At 45.4% G+C, this 19,287-nt stretch overlaps 1 protein-coding gene across 4 annotated transcripts in view; it reads left to right on the top strand.

The window, feature by feature from the left end:
• The window catches only part of LOC148511484 (uncharacterized), a 288,840-nt gene that overhangs the window by 65,713 nt on the left and 203,840 nt on the right, over nt 1–19,287 (top strand). For all 4 annotated transcript variants that reach the window (XM_088442213.1, XM_088442214.1, XM_088442215.1 and 1 more), the window contains exons 2-4: nt 12,099–12,201; nt 16,894–17,048; nt 19,190–19,276. In XM_088442213.1, coding sequence (XP_088298339.1) covers nt 12,108–12,201; nt 16,894–17,048; nt 19,190–19,276 — 336 coding nt within the window. In that variant the 5' untranslated portion in view covers nt 12,099–12,107. The remainder of the gene's footprint in view (nt 1–12,098; nt 12,202–16,893; nt 17,049–19,189; nt 19,277–19,287) is intronic.

Here is a 19,287-nt window from a genome sequence, read left to right as displayed (position 1 = left end):
ATGCGTGGCGTGCGCACTGCGCGTGCACAAGCCCCGGAGCGAGCGAAAAAAGCACTCGCTCTGGGACTCACTACAAAAGGGGCGGCTGTCGATGTTGATCGACAGCTCGCCCCGTTTTGTAGGCGTGGCCGGGGGGTGGCTTCACAAACGGAGGCGTTTCCAAGCAAACGCCTGCCATTTGTGGGCGGCCCCACTGACATCACCAGTGATGTCAGTGGGAGGGCTTGCAGCCACGAGATCCTACACAAGGGTCTCGTTGCAAGCCCGATGGTCGCGATGGCCTTGACCATCGCGACCATCATTTTGGCCGCTCACAATAGCTGTGGGTGGTCATCCACAGCTATGCGAGTGGCCAGTACCCCGCAACTAAAAAAACAGCACCTGCCCGATTTAGAGCGAGCGCTCGCTTTTTGCGAGCGCCTCTGAATCAGGCCCTATGTTCCAGCCGACAATTTGTCTGTCGACATGTTGTATCTGTCAACATTATGGTGTCTACATAATAGCCATGGAACATTATGATTTTCAACAAGGCACCGATTAATAGAAGCTTAGATGCTCCTGATTGAGACACTGGTGGGCAGACTAGGGGGGAGATGTATCAAAGCATGGAGAGAGATAAAATGGAGAGAGATACAGGGCCTGATTCAGAGCCGCTCGTAAGCGGCCGCTCGTTCGTTCCGAGCGATGTTCGCACATCTGCGCATGCGTATGGGTCGTAATGTGCATGCGCCAACCAGTCAGTGCGGTCGGAAAACGTGTGTTCACAAAATTGCGAGTGCCTGCTAATTTGAGTGACAGGATGAGGCGTTTGTGGGTGGTAACAGGGGAAGGTGCTTGAAAACGGGGAGTGGAGATCCGAACGCAGGCGTGCCAAACGGTCAAAACGGGCATTTTAAGGGTGTGCATAATTAACAAAGCAGCGTCATCAGCCACGTCACTTGGTTGTCTCTTAGCCTGAACTATTCGCATGATTGCGGTAGGAAAATCCTACCACAAGCACTGCGAGCAGTTCAGACGCCTTTCGATGTACTCGATTAATCTAATAAATAGCGGAGATGACGTATGATGCGAACGGCCAGGGGGCGTTTTTACAAAATAGCGAGCGCATATTTCATTCGCTCGCTCAGACATAGAGGCGTCAACAGACCGCAAAGAGCGAGCGCTCTATTTAAATATCCGGCCCCTTTTTCTGAACGAGCGAGCGCATATAGCGTCCGGCTCTGAATCAGGCCCACAGTACCAGTCAATTAGCCTTTAGCTGCCATTTTACAAGCTGTGTTTGAAATATGACGAGAGCCAATTGGTTGGTACTTTATCTCTCTCCAATACTTGATACATCTCCCCCTAGACCACGCTTGTCCCACTTTTATGCTGAGTGTCATGTAGCATATATGCTATATAGCAGCTTTCTTCTGAGTTAATGGTAAATATCCGTCCTGCATGGATGCTTCATATGTGCAATTTTACATAAATCCCAGTGCTGCTACATAACCTAGTTTACTAATAAACTGCTGCTTACTAATTGCCATACTGCTAATTATTGGCGTAATAATGCTGGGAGAATCTGGGGGACACATGGAGTAGGGGTCTGGGACGGAGAAGAGCTCTTACAGACAGAATACATCATATTCCACTGAAGATGATAAAACTCCCCCAGGATATATATTCCCTTATGAATAATGAATGTGTCTGCTGGCAATGTTTCTGATGAGGGTAAAAATAAACATATACAATTATTGCAAAGGCAGACTGGTAGCGGTTTATTAGTGCCAGTAATGCATTGCTGAGATAGATATATATATATATATATATATATATATACAGTAAATATATATATATATATAATCCATGTTTTGTAAACATTTTATAGTGTTTGTAAATATGAGCCATAAGCATTAAGTAGTTAACTATATGTTTATAATATGAGATATTCTACTGAGGGATGGTGCGTTAAGTAGAGATATATGTATGTATTACATGCAGTAAGTGCTAGGAATTCCATGTAAGACCAGGAAAGAATTTATTGGGATGTAGTAGCCCCTACAGTTCTGATCTCACAACCTACTAATTTAGAACCCGTTTAAACTGTAGGATACACAAGGTCCTGCTTAGGGCAGACAAAGGCCCGTATTCAATTTGGAGCGAAAAGTCAGAGGCCGAACTTTTGGCTGTCATCGGAGGTTTTGCCGTCAAAATGTTATCGCGCACATCCCCGTATTCAATTCCAAATCGGCAAAAACGGGACCCGGCAAACACGAAAAGTCCTGTTGTTTTTTGGGAAATCAGCCTGACACCCCCCAAAAGATGCTCTGACATAGGAGTTCACTATGGATATCCCCGAATAGCCATGCAAAAGGTATTTGGGGTCTTTAAATGGTCTCAATAGGTGCTAATTGGCGTCTTTGGTTAAGTGGTGAAGAATAGTATTTAGCAACTTTTTTGGGGGGAAATAAGTAGTCCCATCAAATTTGGGGTACATGAAAATGGGTGCAAGCATAATTTAAAATTGCTATAGTCAAGCATTAAAAAGCGCCAAAAACCCGCAATCCAAAAAAACACCTCCCCCATACTTGCAGACCGCACCAAAGGCTATTTTGCTAGTTTTTGAATTTGTACCCCCACTTTGAACTTTTTCGCCCAGATTTTCACAGTGCTTTTTTTGGGGTGTCCTTTGTGTTTATTTCAGCATTTTTTGATGCAGTTAGCGTCAAGGGGGGTGTCCAAAGGGTGCAGGGTGGTTGCTGCAAGTTTGCACCCCAAAACCCCAATTCTACACTTTTTTTCCGCCGAGTATTCATTGGCGAATCTTCTCCGCTGGTTACAAGGCGCAAGCTTTTTGCACCGGTGAAAAGTCAGACAAATTGAATACGGGGATAAGTTAAGTCGGCGAAAATGACGTCATCGGCGAAAAGTTTAGCCGAGAACGGCTTTTCGCTGCCTAATTGAGTAAGGGCCAAAGACTCTTTGGGCCGACAAATCCCGACGTGGAAGACCGGCAGTAAAGATCCCGACAGGTAAGTATTTTAACTATTCACTAACCCTATATCCCCCCCCTAACCCTAACACTCCCTTAGGGGTGCCTAACCCTAACCCCCCCCCAAAGGGCCTTACCCTAACCCCCACTGTAAGTGCATAAACCTAACCTTCCCCTTCCCGCAGCCTAAACCTAAGTCTTTCAAGGAGGTGTCTAACATGAACCTCCCCCCGGGGGTGCTTAACCCTCCCACCCCTAGCGGCTGTCCGTGCCCGCTGCCCGGCTTACCTTCGTTCAGTATGCCGAGCGTCGGTCTCCCGGCACAGGTAAAATGACAGGTGTCGGGATGTCAACGCCTGTCATTAGACCCCTGCTGGGATTAGACAGTCAGGAAGTCAGCGGTCGGCATTTCGACCGTCGGCTTCCTGACTGCATCCCTTTTGAACTATGCTTGCACCCATTTTCATGTACCCCAAATTTGATGGGACTACTTATTTTTCCAATAAAAAGTAGCAAAATGTTATTCTTCACCACTTTCTCAAAGACACAAAAAAACAGCTATTGAAACACCCCAAATACCTTTAGCGTGGGCTATTCGGTGGTACCCATAGTCATCCCCCATGTCAGAGCATCTTTTGGGGGGTGTCAGGCTGATTTCCCCAAAAATGAAAATTTTTTTTGCTCATTTCTTTTTCGGCGGGTCCAGAAAATACGGGGATACGTGTGGACAAGCACGATACTTTATCGCAGCCAAAACCTCCAATGACGGCGAAATGTCCGGCAACGGACTTTTCGCTCCAAATGAATACGGCCCTATACCTCTGACAGCCTTCCATTGTTCCAAAGCAGCTGGCTTTATACAGGAAATACACTTTTATCGCACTTCTAACATTAGAGGATAGGAATCCTTGTGTGACCTTCTGAGAAAATCAAAAATTCTTGTATTGTGCCTATGGCCTACAGACTTTTGTTTTTGCCTCTCTGGAAGAATCCCGGAGAGGAGTTAAGTGGGCAGTGATGGTGGCAGGGTGTTCGCATTTTCACCCCCCCCCCCTCATGAGGAAATCCTGCAAATCATGCATATTTCAACAGAGGATGGGGCCAAATTACAAGATTATCATGGAAGCCCCGACCCCTACGCGCAGACCTTAGATTGCCAGTAAGATTCTCATCACTCTGCCCACTTCCCTAGGAAGTAGGCGGGATGCGGGAGAAGTGTCTACTCTTCCAGGGGGTGCTGGAGCCTACCCGAAAAATCGGGAGCCTCCCGCATGTTCCAGGAGGGTAGGTAAGTATGCCCTATGGTACTTGAATTATGGATGAAGTATGCAATCTTTACCTACGTGAACAAAATTATAATAATCCATTAATTGCCTTTAACTAGACATTCTACTTCTGGATCAATTCAGATATTGACTAATTGGACAAAACAGGGACCTCTCATGATTAGTTACAGGGATCCAGATATAAGGTATATGATTTATAGCATAAGCATTTATACTCTGAATCAGGGGTGGGGAACCTTTTTTTGCCGAGGGCCATTTTGATATATATAACGTTATTTGCGGGCCTGGTGCAGGCCACGTCCCCTCTGTGTGACATCACCTGGGGGCGGGGCCACCATTGCCTGTCATTACAGCAATGCTCGGAGCATCCTCAGGAAGCTGTAAGGGCAGCGGTATTATCACCGCCTGATGCGTCCTAAGGACACTCCAGGCAGCACTGCTGCAAAATTCTGGCTGCAGGGAGGTAGCAGAAAAAAGCTCTGAGGGCCAGACCCAATGATCCCATGGGCCTTATATGGCCCCCGGGCCTGAGGTTCCCATCCCTGCTCTAAATACACATATACAATATAACTAGGACTTTGTAGTATGAGGCCAAGATGTACTAAAGGGGAAAATGCAGTAAAACCCCAGAAAATGCAGTTTTTGGGGGTTTTACCGCATTCCCCAATGTTTTTTGCTGAATGCCGTACAAGTGTATCCAAAACACTGTGACGCTGCTGGTCATATTGTGAGTGACGCTGTAGGTTCGTCATACTGCAGTGTATAATTTGTAAAGTATTGTGAGTGATGCTGTCGGTCAGTAATACCGCAGTGTCAGTGTAATATATTCATAAAAAATATTGTGACACTGTAAGTGGAAACGCAGTGTAATATTCAACACGTATTCTTACACTAAGTGGCAGCGCAGTGTATTCATAAAAATTATTTTGAAACTGTGTGGAAACGAAGTGTAATATTCAACACATATTTGAACACTGTAAGTGGTAGCACAGTGTATTCATAAAAAATATTTTGACACTGTAAGTAAAAACGTAGCGTAATATTCAACATGTATTTTGACATTGTAAGTGGCAGCACAGTGTATTCATAAAAAACATTTTGACACTAAGTAGAAACGCTGTGTAATATTCAACACATTGTGACACTGTAAGTGGCAGCGCAGGCAATTTATAAAAAATATTTTGACTTTTTTCATCATAGGTATATTTTAAGCTGTTAATGCTTTGGAAATTTGTCTGTATTTTTATATTGTGATTTGCTTAATAAAAAGAGTAAAAAAAAAATATATATATATATATATTATATTTTGACACTATAAGTGGCAGCGCAGTGTAATATTCAACACGTATTGTGACACTGTAAGTGATAGCGCAGTGTATTCATCCAAAATATTGTGACACTGTAGATCATTGATACCGCAGTGTAATATTTAAAATTGGTACAAACTGACGTGTGTGCTGTACCCCACTTTGTTCATGTTTGTTGATATGGAGAACGATCAGTTGAGAGGAGAGCAGGTACCACATATTAGTGCTGGAGCTGCTGCCAGTCATGACAATACTAGTCTGTCTATGTCATCTACTAAAGCCGATGCCCAAGGGCATATGGGGCTTAAGTCATGGCATCTAAAATCAAAGAAGCAATCTTTTACAGTGGTAAAGATAAAAACATCAAAGGGAAAGTTAGCTGCAGAAAGACATAAAATTGGCCGTATGCCTTTCACCACACGAAGTGGCAAGGAAAGGATAAGGCCTTGGCCTTTATTTATGACTTGTGGTGCTGCCTCTTATGATGATATAAGCACAAGTGAACATGCTGACATAGAAATCGAGGATGCTTCTGTGGAAGTGCCCCAGGACGAGCAGACGATATTTGTGTAGCTGACGCTAATAAGGATGTTGATGATGAGGATGTTGTTGATGAGGATGTTGTTTGTGTAAATCAAGCACCAGTGGAAGAAATTGTTGTTGCCCATGATAAGAAAAAGCCCATTATCATGCCAGGGCACAAAACACAAAAATCCACTTCTTATGTGTGGAATTATTTCTACCCAAATCCGGACAACAATTGTCAAGCCATCTGTATGCTTTGTAAAGCCAGAGTAAGTAGAGGTAGGAACCTTAACCATCTATGAATCTCCTACCTGGTACGTCATCTGCAGCGCATCCATCAAAAAAGTTTTTTTTAAATTACGAAACTAAAAAAGTACCAACAAGACATCCAGCACCAACTAGCTCCCTTCTCTCTGCTAGATCCAAGCACCTACCATCTTCACCACCAACACCTAATTCAAAAATATCCTCAATCATGAAGCGATTGGTTTGTTTGGGAAACCACAAAACAAGCAACCAATGAGTAGCTGACATTGCTGGCAATGATCTCTATGTGCACAAACTGGCTTTACAGAGGCAAGATGTTGTCACCATCATCATCTAATTCCTCACCCTCATTAGTGTGTACTATACATTATCTTCATACAATATTAATTAGTCCCCGCTGGATTTCACCATTACGGTGCCTCCTGTAGTTTTTGGATGTAATTGGCATAGAATTTGTAGTTCATTTTGATGGACATCATCTTTTCCACATTTTGAGGAAGTAGCCTCCTACGCCAATCACTGACAAGGTTCCCGGCTGTGGTGAAAACTCTTTCTGAGTACACACTGGAGGGTGGGCAGCTCAAGTAAAGCAAAGCCAGTTTGTGCAAGGGCCTCCAAATTGCCTTTTTTTCCTGCCAGTAATCAAACGGACTGTCTGACATGCCTATTTGGATGCTATCATTAAAAAATGTAAGATAGTCCTCAACCATTCTTTGAATGGTGACCGTATCAGATGGATTCATGGTAAAGGTCTCATTAATTGTAGGCAATTCTTTTAGACCTGACCAGATGTCAAAACTTGGTTGTATTGACTCATCTGCATCACCAGTACGTCTTTTGGGAAAGTTTAGTTTTTCTCGGCCGATGCACTTGCTGGAGAAACTGAAGGAGAAGCCATCGCTGCATCACGAGAAAGTTGAGCTGTCAATTTGCTTACCAACAGCTCTTTGCATCTCTTTAGATCTGTGTCCGTTGGGAAGAAAGATACAACATTTGACTTAAACCTAGGATCCAGCACGGTCGCCAAAATGTATTGATCCGATTGTAAGATCCTGACAACCCCTGGATCCTGGTGAAGTGAATAATGGACTTGATCTACAAGTCCGACATACCTAGCGGAATCGCTTTGTTTTAACTTCTCCTTTAGTTTCTCAAGCTGCTTTTCCAACAGTCTAATTAGGGGAATTACCTGACTCAAGCTGGCAGTGTCTGAACTCACTTCACAGGTGACTACATCAAACGGTTTCAGCACTTTGCACAACACGGAAAGAATTTTCCACTGAGCTTGAGTAAGGTACCTTCCCCCTCCTCTTCCTATGTCATAGTATGCTGTGTAGCTTTGGATGACTTTTTGCTGTTCCTCCATCCGCTGAAGCATATAAAGAGTTCTACCTTGTAACTACCTCTTGCTCCAGCTGGTGGCAGGGCAACTTCAACATTTCCTGCAGGTGCTGCAATCTTCTACATGTGCCTGCTGAATGGCGAAAATGTCCAAACATTTTTCAGGCCACAGAGAGCATCTCCTGCACGGCCCTGTCATTTAAAAGAAAAAAAATTGCACCACAAAGTTGATTGCATGAGCAAAATATGGGACATGTTGGAATTCACCCAGCTGTAATGGTCTCAATATTATTGGCGTTGTCAGAAATCACAAATCCTGAGGAGAGTCCAAGTGGAGTAAGCCATTTTGCAATGACTTCCCTGACTTTTTCTAAAAGGTTGTCATCGGTATGTTGGTGCCGCTGAAAGCAATACACCCACCCAGTGGCTGTTACAGTCATGTAATCTTGAATTTGCTCTGTTCCGCTTATCCACATATCTGTGATAAAGTGGACAGTGGGTACAATGGCATTTTTTTAGGCCACTAATTGAGTTTTCAATTACATTCCTGTACAGGTTGGGAATTGCTTTTCTAGTGAAGTGAAATCTAGATGGGATTTTGTAGCGGGGACAAGAAACTAATTGAAATGTCTAAAGCCCACTGCATTATTGGTGGATATTGGACGCACATCTAATACCAGCATAGATGTTATGGCATCAGTGATCCGCTGTGCAACTGGGTGACTGCTGTCATACTTGCTCCCCCTTGCAAAGGATTGTTTAACAGTCAATTGATTTTTAAAGTACTTCTAATAGTCTTCCTGGTCCCCTTCTGGAATGAAAATCCACTCCCAGCAGCAGCAGGAATAGTGCTCAAGGATTCTTCTGGGGCAAGGACTGATGTGAATGATTTAAATATTTTTTGTAAATGCCTCCCCTCCCCTCCTCCTTCATATATTTGCTTCAGAATCAAAACATATTATTAGATTTACTACTAATCAAATCTTCCTTTTCCTGCCTTCAACTACATACATACTCCAACTCCCTCAGGACTCTTGAATAATAACAACATTTGTTTCCTGATGTCCCATGTTGGAAGTTGAACAGCTGCTGCAATCTTTGACATGCGGTTACTGAATGCCAAAAATGTCCAGAAAATGTTTATGGGCACAGACAGCGTCTCCTTAATGCCCCTTTAATTTAAAAAAATCTTCTGAATCACCAAGTTGATTTTGTGGGCAAAACATGGAACATATTGTTCACCCATGCTCTCCCCTCCTCCCTCTTAAATTTGCTTCAGAATCAAAAAGTGTAATTAAATTTACCACCAATCAACCCTTCCTGTCCCTGCCTTCAATTACATACGTACTCCATCTTCCTCAGGCTTCTCGATTAATGAAAACATGTTTCCATATGTAAACAAAAAAAATGGCAGCTGCTCAATCAATCTGATAGTACTTTTCAGGTGCATGAAAGGGAGGGGTCATACCAAGTAGAAAAGAGAGGGTTTTTTTTCCTCTCCTTGCTCTACTGATTGGCCAGAGCATATCCTGTAGTAGGGGGAAGAGCAGGAAAGCACACTCTAATCCCTTTTGCTCTGCTGATTGGCCAGAGCATATTCTGGAGTAGGGGGAAGAGCGGGAAAGCACACTCAAATCCCTTTTGCTCTGCTGATTGGCCAGAGCATATTCTGGAGTAGGGGGAAGAGCAGGAAAGCACAATCCTCCCTTTTGCTCTGTTGATTGGCCAGAGGATATTCTCGAGTAAGGAAAAGAGTGGGAAAGCAAACTCTCTTCCATTTTGCTCTGCTGATTGGCCAGAGCATGTCCTGGAGCAGGAGGAAAGCAGTAAAGCACACTCTTCTCCCCTTGCTCTGCTGATTGGCTGGAGTTCGTCTTGTGGGAACTGTCATTTTATTTTTTGCCATCCCACACAACAGCAGCGCCGTAACTAGGGGCGCACGAGCCTGCTTACGCACATGGCGCATGGCACAGGTTTAGAGGGCGTGACAGCACAGGGCGCACTGGTGCCCTGTTACGCTGCTGCACTCCAGGGACCAACTCGTAACACGCTAAGGAATTGTGACACAGTTGTAGAAGAGCTGGATTAGACCATCAAATGGAGCTTTTTTACTTGATGGACCTACAGTATATTTGGAATTTGTCTTCAAGTGGCTCTATTGGTTAGAGTTTAAAAGACTCTGTGGACTACTTGTATTTTGTTAGAGATACAGAACATATGTGTTTGCGTAATAGGTTCTGAAATTAAGGAACCAGAATGATTTTGTTGAGTTCACCAATAAATGTAAATTTACATTTAAAGCGGTAATCAGTTATAAGGCTGGTTTTGCTTTATAACTGATTGCCGCTTTAAATTTAGAGGTGTCCTCGACAAAATCACTCTGGTTCCATCATCTCAGAACTTATTACATAAACCCCATATAATCCTTTCCCCTTTCTGTTGTTTCCTTTTTCTGTCTCCCCATATTCTGTGTGTACCATAAGTATATTTGTCTTTTACTGTTCTGTTTGTTAGTGTTATTCTTGAAAAATGTAGTATAATTCAATACTAGCGAGCCAGTGTATGATAAATAAGCTTTAAAATTTCCAAATCCTTTGGGCATCATTTAGAGGTGGCCTCAGGACTGGTGGACAATGAAATTTGCAGCATTTGCAGGTCTGCTGGTGCTCTTCCACCTTTCTTAGCCAACCCTTGTGCAAGGGGGAGCAGTGCATGTACAGTTGCACTTCTGCCTTGCATACATAGTTAGGCACCAAACAGGGCTTCCATCTTCTCTCAAGTAGCAGACTCCCTGAAATAATGGGGGCCTCCCTGACTCCCTAAAGAGTCTAGCAATCTTCCAGAGGCTGGGCTGGGTGAGCACAACATGGTGATGATCTCATTACTCTCCGTCCACCAGAGAAGAAGCACTGGGAAGAAGAATAAGCAAATGTGTGCTACAAGAAAATGTCCGCCGCTCTGCCGCCCACCGGTGGCTACATTTGTGCTTTATAATGTGGGATGAATTACAGGGAATGTGTGGTCATGTGCATGAACCTAATGGAAGGTAGAGAGGTAGATGGGAGACATTTAAGATGATAGAAAATAGGGTGCATAATATTTTTTTTGTTTATATATATATATAGTTTATTTTTTTATTAAAATATATATAAAACATACATAACATAAGCCTTCAGATGAAAAAAGGGAAAACATTGTGAGACAATACAGACATCCGAAGGATATATTAATCATAGAAAATCGTATATGATATAACAAAATATTGTAATCAATTATATATCATTAGCTGCAAAAGAGAAGAAAAAAGCCACAAAAGATAAGAGAAGATAAGAGGGAGAAGGGGTGGGGGTGGAGTAGGAGGCCTCGCTGGTACAACATCGCAAACCCGATTGTAGTATGAGCAAACGGTACTAAGATAGAATCAGAAGAGTCTGTAGAAAACACCTGCCTATTATGTGGTTTATATATGTGCTGTGACAGGATCACCAGAGATGGCGATAGTGAGCCATGGATTCTGTGTGGGGCTGAAGGGATCCGCCCACACAGGGTAGTTAAACTAAGTTTTGCCACACCTAGGGGCTGCCTTGTGGAGAGAGTCCAGGTGTGGGCTCATGAGAATGCAGACCAGTCAGGCTGCCATTGGAGACAGTCTAAGTGGGACTGTGGCAGCCAGAGAGCCCAGTGAAGCTAAGCCAAGCCATTGGGGGCCAGGGGGCTTGAGTCCAGACCTGTAGGAGGCAGGAAGGACCACAAACCTCTCAGACTGTGTGATGTAAAAGCAACTAAACTGCAGTCTAAGGAATTCAGTACCCATACCTGCAGGAGGCAGGAAGGACCACAAGAGAAACTTTGTGTGAAAGCCAGGCCAGAGCCTGTGATAGACTCTGCAGGAAGCAGAGAGAGACTTTGGACTTTATTTGCAGACTAGCTGCCCAAGGTTATTCAGGGGCGAGGGAGTCAGTGCCCAAATGGGGCTAGGCGTTTGTTATTTTGGTTCCAGATTTATGCTGACAGTAAAGCACTTTTCTTTTATTTATAACCTCAAATGCTATGTGTGGACCCCGATTCAAGCACCTAACACTGTACCTCTGACACTCTACCAACGCTAATTACCCCTGTGTTCTCACAGTGACAATCCATGAAACTGCTTTGGGGATCATTTACAGTTTGACATAAGTCAATTTTATGACACATCTCAGGCGGAGCAGTACCCGTCCTCTTCAGCGCGACTCGCATAGCCAATGCTTCCACTATCTCCATGAAATGCTTTTTCAAACATAAGCAAGGTGTTTTATAATTCATGCCTTCAACAAAGACTCAAGTAGAGATATCCGCTTTTATTCTCCAGACTGGTCACTTTGTATGACATGCTTATGTTTTGCATTATTTTATTTGCAGGGTGATATCATGGCTTCCAATGAAAAGGTTTCTTGGATCCAAAGTCAATATGCCAAATACATTCCTGTTCTGAAGCGATCAAAAGATAACCTGGCTAAATCAGGTACTGGTCTGTTTGGGTATAACTACATAATAACATTGACAGCTATTTGCAAAGCTGAAAACAGAACATTTTTATGCACTTAATAGACAATTTGTCACTAGGTACATACATTGGGGCCCAACCTCCTTACGCATAATTCCTGCCAATTATCTCCCCATCCTACGCACTTCTCTAGGAAGTAGGCGGGAGGCAGGAGATCCACCTACTCTTCCAGGGGGACTACACCATTACTTACCTACTCTCTCGGAAGCTGCAGGAACAAACCGAATTTTGGGGTAGCCCCCTGCGCCCCCTGAAGAATGTCTGGATCTCCACATCCTGCCTACTTCCTGGTGAAGACGGCAGGATGAGCAGATAATTGCCGGGGCTCACAACTCCACATGGAGGGGTCGGGGCTAAATTACTTGAAAATGCGTCATTTAGACCCGCCCTCTACTTGCCGTCCCGCGAAAATCCTCTGTAATGAGCTGTGCCACACAAGCGATTTGGAATCACTGTGTAGTGTGACTGTCCCCTCCTGTTTCCAAGTGTTGCTGTTTAATCGACTTACAGAAACTTCATGCCAATAATAAGCGGCCCTCCAGCTGTTGTTGAACTACAAATCCCAGCATGCTTCGCTACATTCTTAGCATGGCTAAATAGCAAGACTGTGGCAGGGCAGTCTGGGATGTGTAGTTTTACAACATCTGGATGGCAGCTTATTGCCTACCAATACATGATTAGACTCATCTGTAGAGGATACTGGGATAGCAGGTTTAATTGCTGATCTAGATCGATGTTAATGCAGTTTGTTTTACTTGTGGGGAGTGACAAATCTCATGTTATTACATCACATCAAATCACATTTAACTGTAGATCATAGATCACTAAGCAACTAATAGTATCAGATTTAATCGCCCAACTGAAAATCTCCTGTGTTGCCCTGGCCTAACATTGACTGAATCATTCATCAAGTAGCACGCAGCAAAAACTGAGTATTATACCCCTTTTCCACCAAAATTCCGGGTCTGACCCGGAGTTGGAACAGGGTTCCTATCCGGATCAGACCCGGAATTTAGCCAGCGCCAACTCAGGATATTCCCGAGTCGGCGCCGCTCACACCGCAGTCGGGTCTGCATAGACCCGGCTTTTCTGGCATGAAAGTGGACGCTTGGAGATGACGTCATCTCCAAGCGCCACTGAAGCCGGACCAATCGGCCGGCTTGCGGCGCACTGCAGGTCATCAAGACCCGGAGTGCGCCGTACACACAGCAGGGTTTCACGGGCTACGCCCGTGTTAAACCCTGCTGTTTACCTGGGTTGGATCGCTGGGTCACTCGACCCGGCGATCCAACCCTCACCCCTTTTACACCAAGGAGCTGCCCGGGTTAACCCTGCAATAACCCGGGTTTTAGCTCCGGTGTAAAAGGGGTATTAGTAACCATTGTAAGCAACGTATATACTATATAGGATCATCAAATATAATCCCCATATGCCATCTAAAAGATAATAGCAAAATGTTTTTTTTTTTTTTTTAACAATAACATGATAACAATAGAACAAAGAATAAAATGTACAACCTGGCGCCTGATCAAGTATGTAGAAATACAAATATACAACTCTAAAATCAATGCTGCAGCTTGTGATTGCCACACCTTTACAGACTGAGGACATCATTCGGAGGCGGTCGCAAGAAGCGATTGCTCTCTCTGAATGAGGGCGGGCGCTTCTTGTTTTTTGGTGCGGCCTCCTGGTCGCAAGCTAAGCTGTGGGTTACCACCCACAGCTTAGCTAGCAACCAGGGTGATGGTCGCGATGGTGATCACCATCGCGACCATCGGGGCTTGCGACCAGACCCTAAGGTTGCGTCTGGGCACTCGCAAGCCCCAGGGAGCTTTCTGCTCTGATGGAGCAGGAAGCTCCCCACTGACATCACTGCTGATGTCAGTGCGGCCGCCCACAAAATGGTAAGCGTTTGTTAAGGAACGCCTCCGTTTTGGAAACCACCCCCCTGGCCCGCCTATAAAAAAGGGGCGAGCTGTCGATCAACATCGACAGCCGCCCCTTTTGTAGCAAGCTCCGGAGCGAGAGAGTTTCTCTCTCGCTCTGGGGCTTGCGCAGGCACAGTGCGGCCGCTGCGCGTGTGCAGGGCTACCCATCGACCCGCTTGCGAGCACATTGGTGCTTGCGACCGGGTCTGAATGACCCCCAGAGATAGAAAAGTATGTATATAGGGAGCTCCGCCAATTGGAAACTTCTCACCTTAATTGTTATCAATACAATATTTTCATTGATAACAATTAAGGTGAGAAGTTTCCAATTGGTGGCACTGCCTATAAACATACCATGATAACAAGTTGTACAAGGTGCAATAGCAAAATGTTTTATTTTATCCAAACATTCATCAGAAAGTGCATTAAAAAAAACATCAGAGATCACAAAGGAATTTGTTGCAGAAGTTTTTCTTCTGTACTAAGGGCCTGATTCAGAGCCGGACGCTATTTGCGCTCGCTCGTTCAGAAAAAAGGGGTGGCTATTCAAATGAACCGTTCACTCTTTGCGGCCTGTTCACGCCTCTATGTCTGAACGAGCGAACAAAACTTGCGGTCGTTTTTTGGGAAACTACGCCCCCCTGGCCGCTCGTATCCTCCGTCTTGTCTGCTATTTATTAGATTAATCGAGTACTTCGACCAGCGTATGAACTGCTCGCTATTCTTGTGGTTGGTTTTTCCTACCGCAATCTTGCGAGCAGTTCTGACTATAAAATAACCCAGTGACGTGGTCAATGACGCTGCTGTATTAGTTATGCACACCCATAAAACGCCCGTTTTGACCTTTAAGCACGCCTGCATTCGGATCTCCACTCCCCGTTTTCAAGCACCTTCCCCTGTTACCACCCACATACGCCTCCTCCTGTCACTCAAAATAGCAGGCACTCGCTATTTAGCGAACAAACGATTTTCGGCCGCATTGACTGGTTCGCGCATGCGTATTACGATCCGTACGCATGCGCAGTTGTGCAAACATCGCTCGGAACGAACGAGCGGCTGCTTACGAGCGGCTCTGAATCAGGCCCTATGCTCAGTTCTTACTATCGGTAATAACGTTACACCGATGGGGTATGAAGACCTTTAATACCCAGCTGTTTATTAAGATTTTATTTAACTTTATTATTGTTTCATAGCTTGTCTACTGGAACTTCCTGCTAACTGGAGTTTCCCTTCCCAGACCTGCACACCTGGGGGTAGAGGGCCTGACGCAGAAGTGGAAGCAATGCAATCTCTGCGGATTTGAGTGATTATTCTTTATACGAGTCTCACTGCGCATGCGCCGCGATTGAGCTCTGACGGCAGTGGGAGTGAGAACTAGGACGCAGAGTGATTGGCAGTCAGTGACCGTTAGTGGGAGGTAATGGGGGGGTGGGCGAGCCAAGTGCAGGTGTGCCACAACCGTTTCATGGGAGGGTCATTAGGCTGCAAATTGGTATGCAGTTATACAGGCTCCTGCGACTTACTTCAAATGGACGCAGGGTCACTCAGATCGATGGTACGAACGATGTGAGACCAATGGTGCGTTTTTGTGAGCAAACGGCAGATTTACTGTAAGACGCCACCAGTGGGTGTCTTAGTACAAATCCCAGCGGCTTCAACATTCACATATTATCTCACAACTGCTGCGTAAGCAACGTATATACTATATAGGATCATCATATATAGGGCCTGATTCAGACCCGCTCGCGAGCGTATAACGCTCGCAAGCGGGTCAATGTTTGGCTCCGGCGCACGCATGTGCGAGCCCCAGCGACCAATGTCAGCTCGTCGCTCCGGGGCTCACTACAAGACGGGGCGGCTGTCAATGTTGATTGACAGCTCGCCCCGTTTTGTAGGCGGGGAGGGGGGATGGTTGCACAAACGCAGGCGTTCCCTTAGGAACGCCTGCCGTTTGTGGGCGGCCCTACTGACATCACTCGTGATGTCAGTAGTGGACTTCCTGCTGTATTAGAGCAGGAAGTCAACTCGGGCTTGCGGGAGCCGAGATCCTCCTCCAGGGTGCATAAAACATGTAGCGCGTCTCGCACTTTCTACCGCATATCTGCAAACTCCCTAAGCATCCAGCCGTTATTTGTACCCAGGGATTGGCAGTAATAGCCTGCGCGCCCACTTCCGTCCAGCCCAGGTTCACCACACCATAAACTATCCAAATAAAAATAACGGGTAGGCCACCAGGCGCTGGTTTCTGTTCTCTACAACTCTTACATGAATGAATAAAGATTCGCAGATGGATTATATAACATCACCATGGTCTGGGGATGTGTTCATTCAACCGGAGGGAAGACCAAAGATATCTCCCAGTGACAGATACCTTTATAAGGTGAGTTGCTGTGCTGGGAAGAACGCATCTACCTTTATATTGATGTCATATAATCCATCTGCGAATCTTTCTTCATTCATGTAAGAGTTGTAGAGAACAGATACCAGCGCTTACGGGCATTCCTGTTATTTTCATTATTTGTACCCAGCTGTGTGTCCCAATTTCGCTGCTCTATTTTCTATTTTGAATTTGTATTGTATTACAATTTGTTATATATGCTCTCCCATGTAAACCATTATTGTACAGCATACAGTATATGACTATGGTTCTGCTATGTACATAAAAGCTAATAACAAAGAAAGGCTACTGGGGTACTGTATATTCATCTTCTGTTTCCTGCAGGTCGCACTGACACTGAGACCTACTCTGGGCTAGAGGGAAGATTTGATGATGGGAACGACGATTCCATTCACCTTCCTGAAGAAGTCAGAGGTCGCGGCTCTCAAGTGACTGTTCTGAAATATTTTATACAGTTATCCAAGAATGAAGAGGAGCAGGTAACCATGATAACATATGCAGATACCATTTGTACATTCTATAAAGAACGTGAATACGTTACCACTATTTTCTCCTTTCCTTGTAAAAAAAAAAAATATTTTGTCAAAAAACGATAAATACACTGGATGCACGTCTTTTGCTCTATAACGGGGCATTTATCAATATTTGCGGGATATCCCCCCAAAACACCAGTTTTCCTGGAGAGGGGGGGGGGAACCCTCAAATATTAATCCCTTAACTGGCTACGTTTCATGTGATGCAACCACAGCCGGCAGTGCGACCAAGCCGCCCCACTGCTTCCCCCGGCAGAACGGATCTCTTCCGATTCCCCGGATTCCCTCGGAAGTGACGCGGTGGGGTGTGACCGCAGACATCACTTCTGGAATGGAAATGTGCCAGGGACCACAGTGCGAGAAGGGGAACTTAGGGGCTAATTCAGCGTGTATTGTTGAATGCAGATCCCCTATTATCGGGAATCTGTGCGTGTGCAGGACTCATTCTGCGAGTGTGCAAGGCCAGGGACTACGTCGACGGATGCAGTGTCCTGGCCTCGCAAGCTGGCTAGCCTGAGTAAGCTGAGGCTTACTAAGCTGGCCTGTGGCCCGGTGCTGTGCACCATCGCGACCATCGACCACCGATGGTTGTGATGGTGATCCCAGCCTGAGACCTCGATCGCAGTGCTGGGATCACAAATGCAGCAGGGGGTGTCATACACCTCCTGCTGCATGTGCATATTAGAAAGGATGGAATTGCAAATCTGCCTGCTTGCAGCTTTGCAATTCCGTTCAATGCTGAATCACCCCATAGATCCCCCCCGAGCACTATTTGGTTGATCTCTGCAAATACAGAGAACAGCTTCAGCAGGGGGGACTGATCATCAGTTTAGAGGAGTGGGGGGGGATAACCAGGGGTGTATTTTACTACTAATGGGGTGTGGGCATAGTCATCTTTATAATGGGTGCAAGGTGTGCGGGGCACACTGTCCTCTGGGTCCACAACCTGCACCCATAGTTAATAATAATACTTACCTTTCCGCAGACTCCGGTGTGCTGCTCCGCAGTGCCGGAGCGGCGTTGCGGAGCAGCAAATAATCACTGGGAAAATGGCGGCAGCAGGAAAATAGTGATGTTGAGCTACTGTAAAAGGTGGAAATATCCACAGCTAAAATTAATGGGTGGTTCAGCGGAACATCACCACTATTTGAATCGCCCCCTACGGGTTTTATCATTTGTCCCTGCTCTTTGGTGCGCAACAGTGGTGGTTAAGGGCCTAAACAAAATAAAAACGACTGTACTTATATGCTGTAAAGCCCAAGGATCCCCCTCCTTTCAAAGGTCAGCCTGTCCAGTTATGCATTTGGACATCCCTGCACTGATTGGGATGAAACCAACACGAAGTGATCCAGTTGGATCCTGGCCAGGTATTAGGGGGGTTAGGGTCCCGGTCGCATGGAGGTGCACGATGGGCAGAACTGAAAAAAACTTCACAGAGTGGTGACATTGGATCCAAGAAGACATACTAAGGGGTTGAGGTCCCGGTCTGACCTCCCTTTGATGTACGCTGGGCAGAACTTTGACCCAGGGAGCCTCTTCTGAGCCTTCCACTAGATGGATTTGGACAAAAACATCAGAGTAGCAACATAAATTGCAGAAGACAGGGCGTTGAGGTCCCGGTCGGACCTCCTGTTGGTGTACGCTGGGCAGAACTTTGACCCAGGGACGCTGGGCAGAACTTTGACCTGGGGTGCCCAATCTGGGTCTTCCACTGGATGCATTTGGATGAAAACTTCACAGAGTTGTGATATTGGATCCAAGAAAACATACTGGGGGGTTGAGGTTCCGGTCGGACCTCCTGTTGGTGTACGCTGGGCAGAACTTTCATCCGGGAACGCTAGGCAGAACTTTGACCCGGGGAGCCTATTCTGAGCCTTCCACTGGCTGGATTTGGATGAAAACGTCACAGAGGGGCGGCAATTGATGAAGGATGCCTAACTTAATAACTTGTAGATTTAAACCCGGGCAACGCCAGGTACTTCAGCTAGTACTTTATACATATTACTACATGTAAATACAGTTTAGCCTGTGCATGAATACTGTATGTCACTGAAAAAAACCCTCTAATAACCTGTGTTACACCGCAGATTAATTTCGATAAAATTGATAAACTCATCGCTAAGGGCTCGGATGTGAATGAGGTGGACAGACATGGACAGACGGTGATGCACGAGGTGAGGCACCC

Source organism: Taudactylus pleione, unplaced genomic scaffold (genome assembly GCF_031769625.1).
Source record: "Taudactylus pleione unplaced genomic scaffold, aTauple2 ptg000306l, whole genome shotgun sequence".
In the NCBI taxonomy this organism is placed as follows: domain Eukaryota; kingdom Metazoa; phylum Chordata; class Amphibia; order Anura; family Myobatrachidae; genus Taudactylus; species Taudactylus pleione.
Note: the sequence above shows the minus strand (reverse complement) of the source record. Positions and strands in the feature narration are given on the sequence as shown.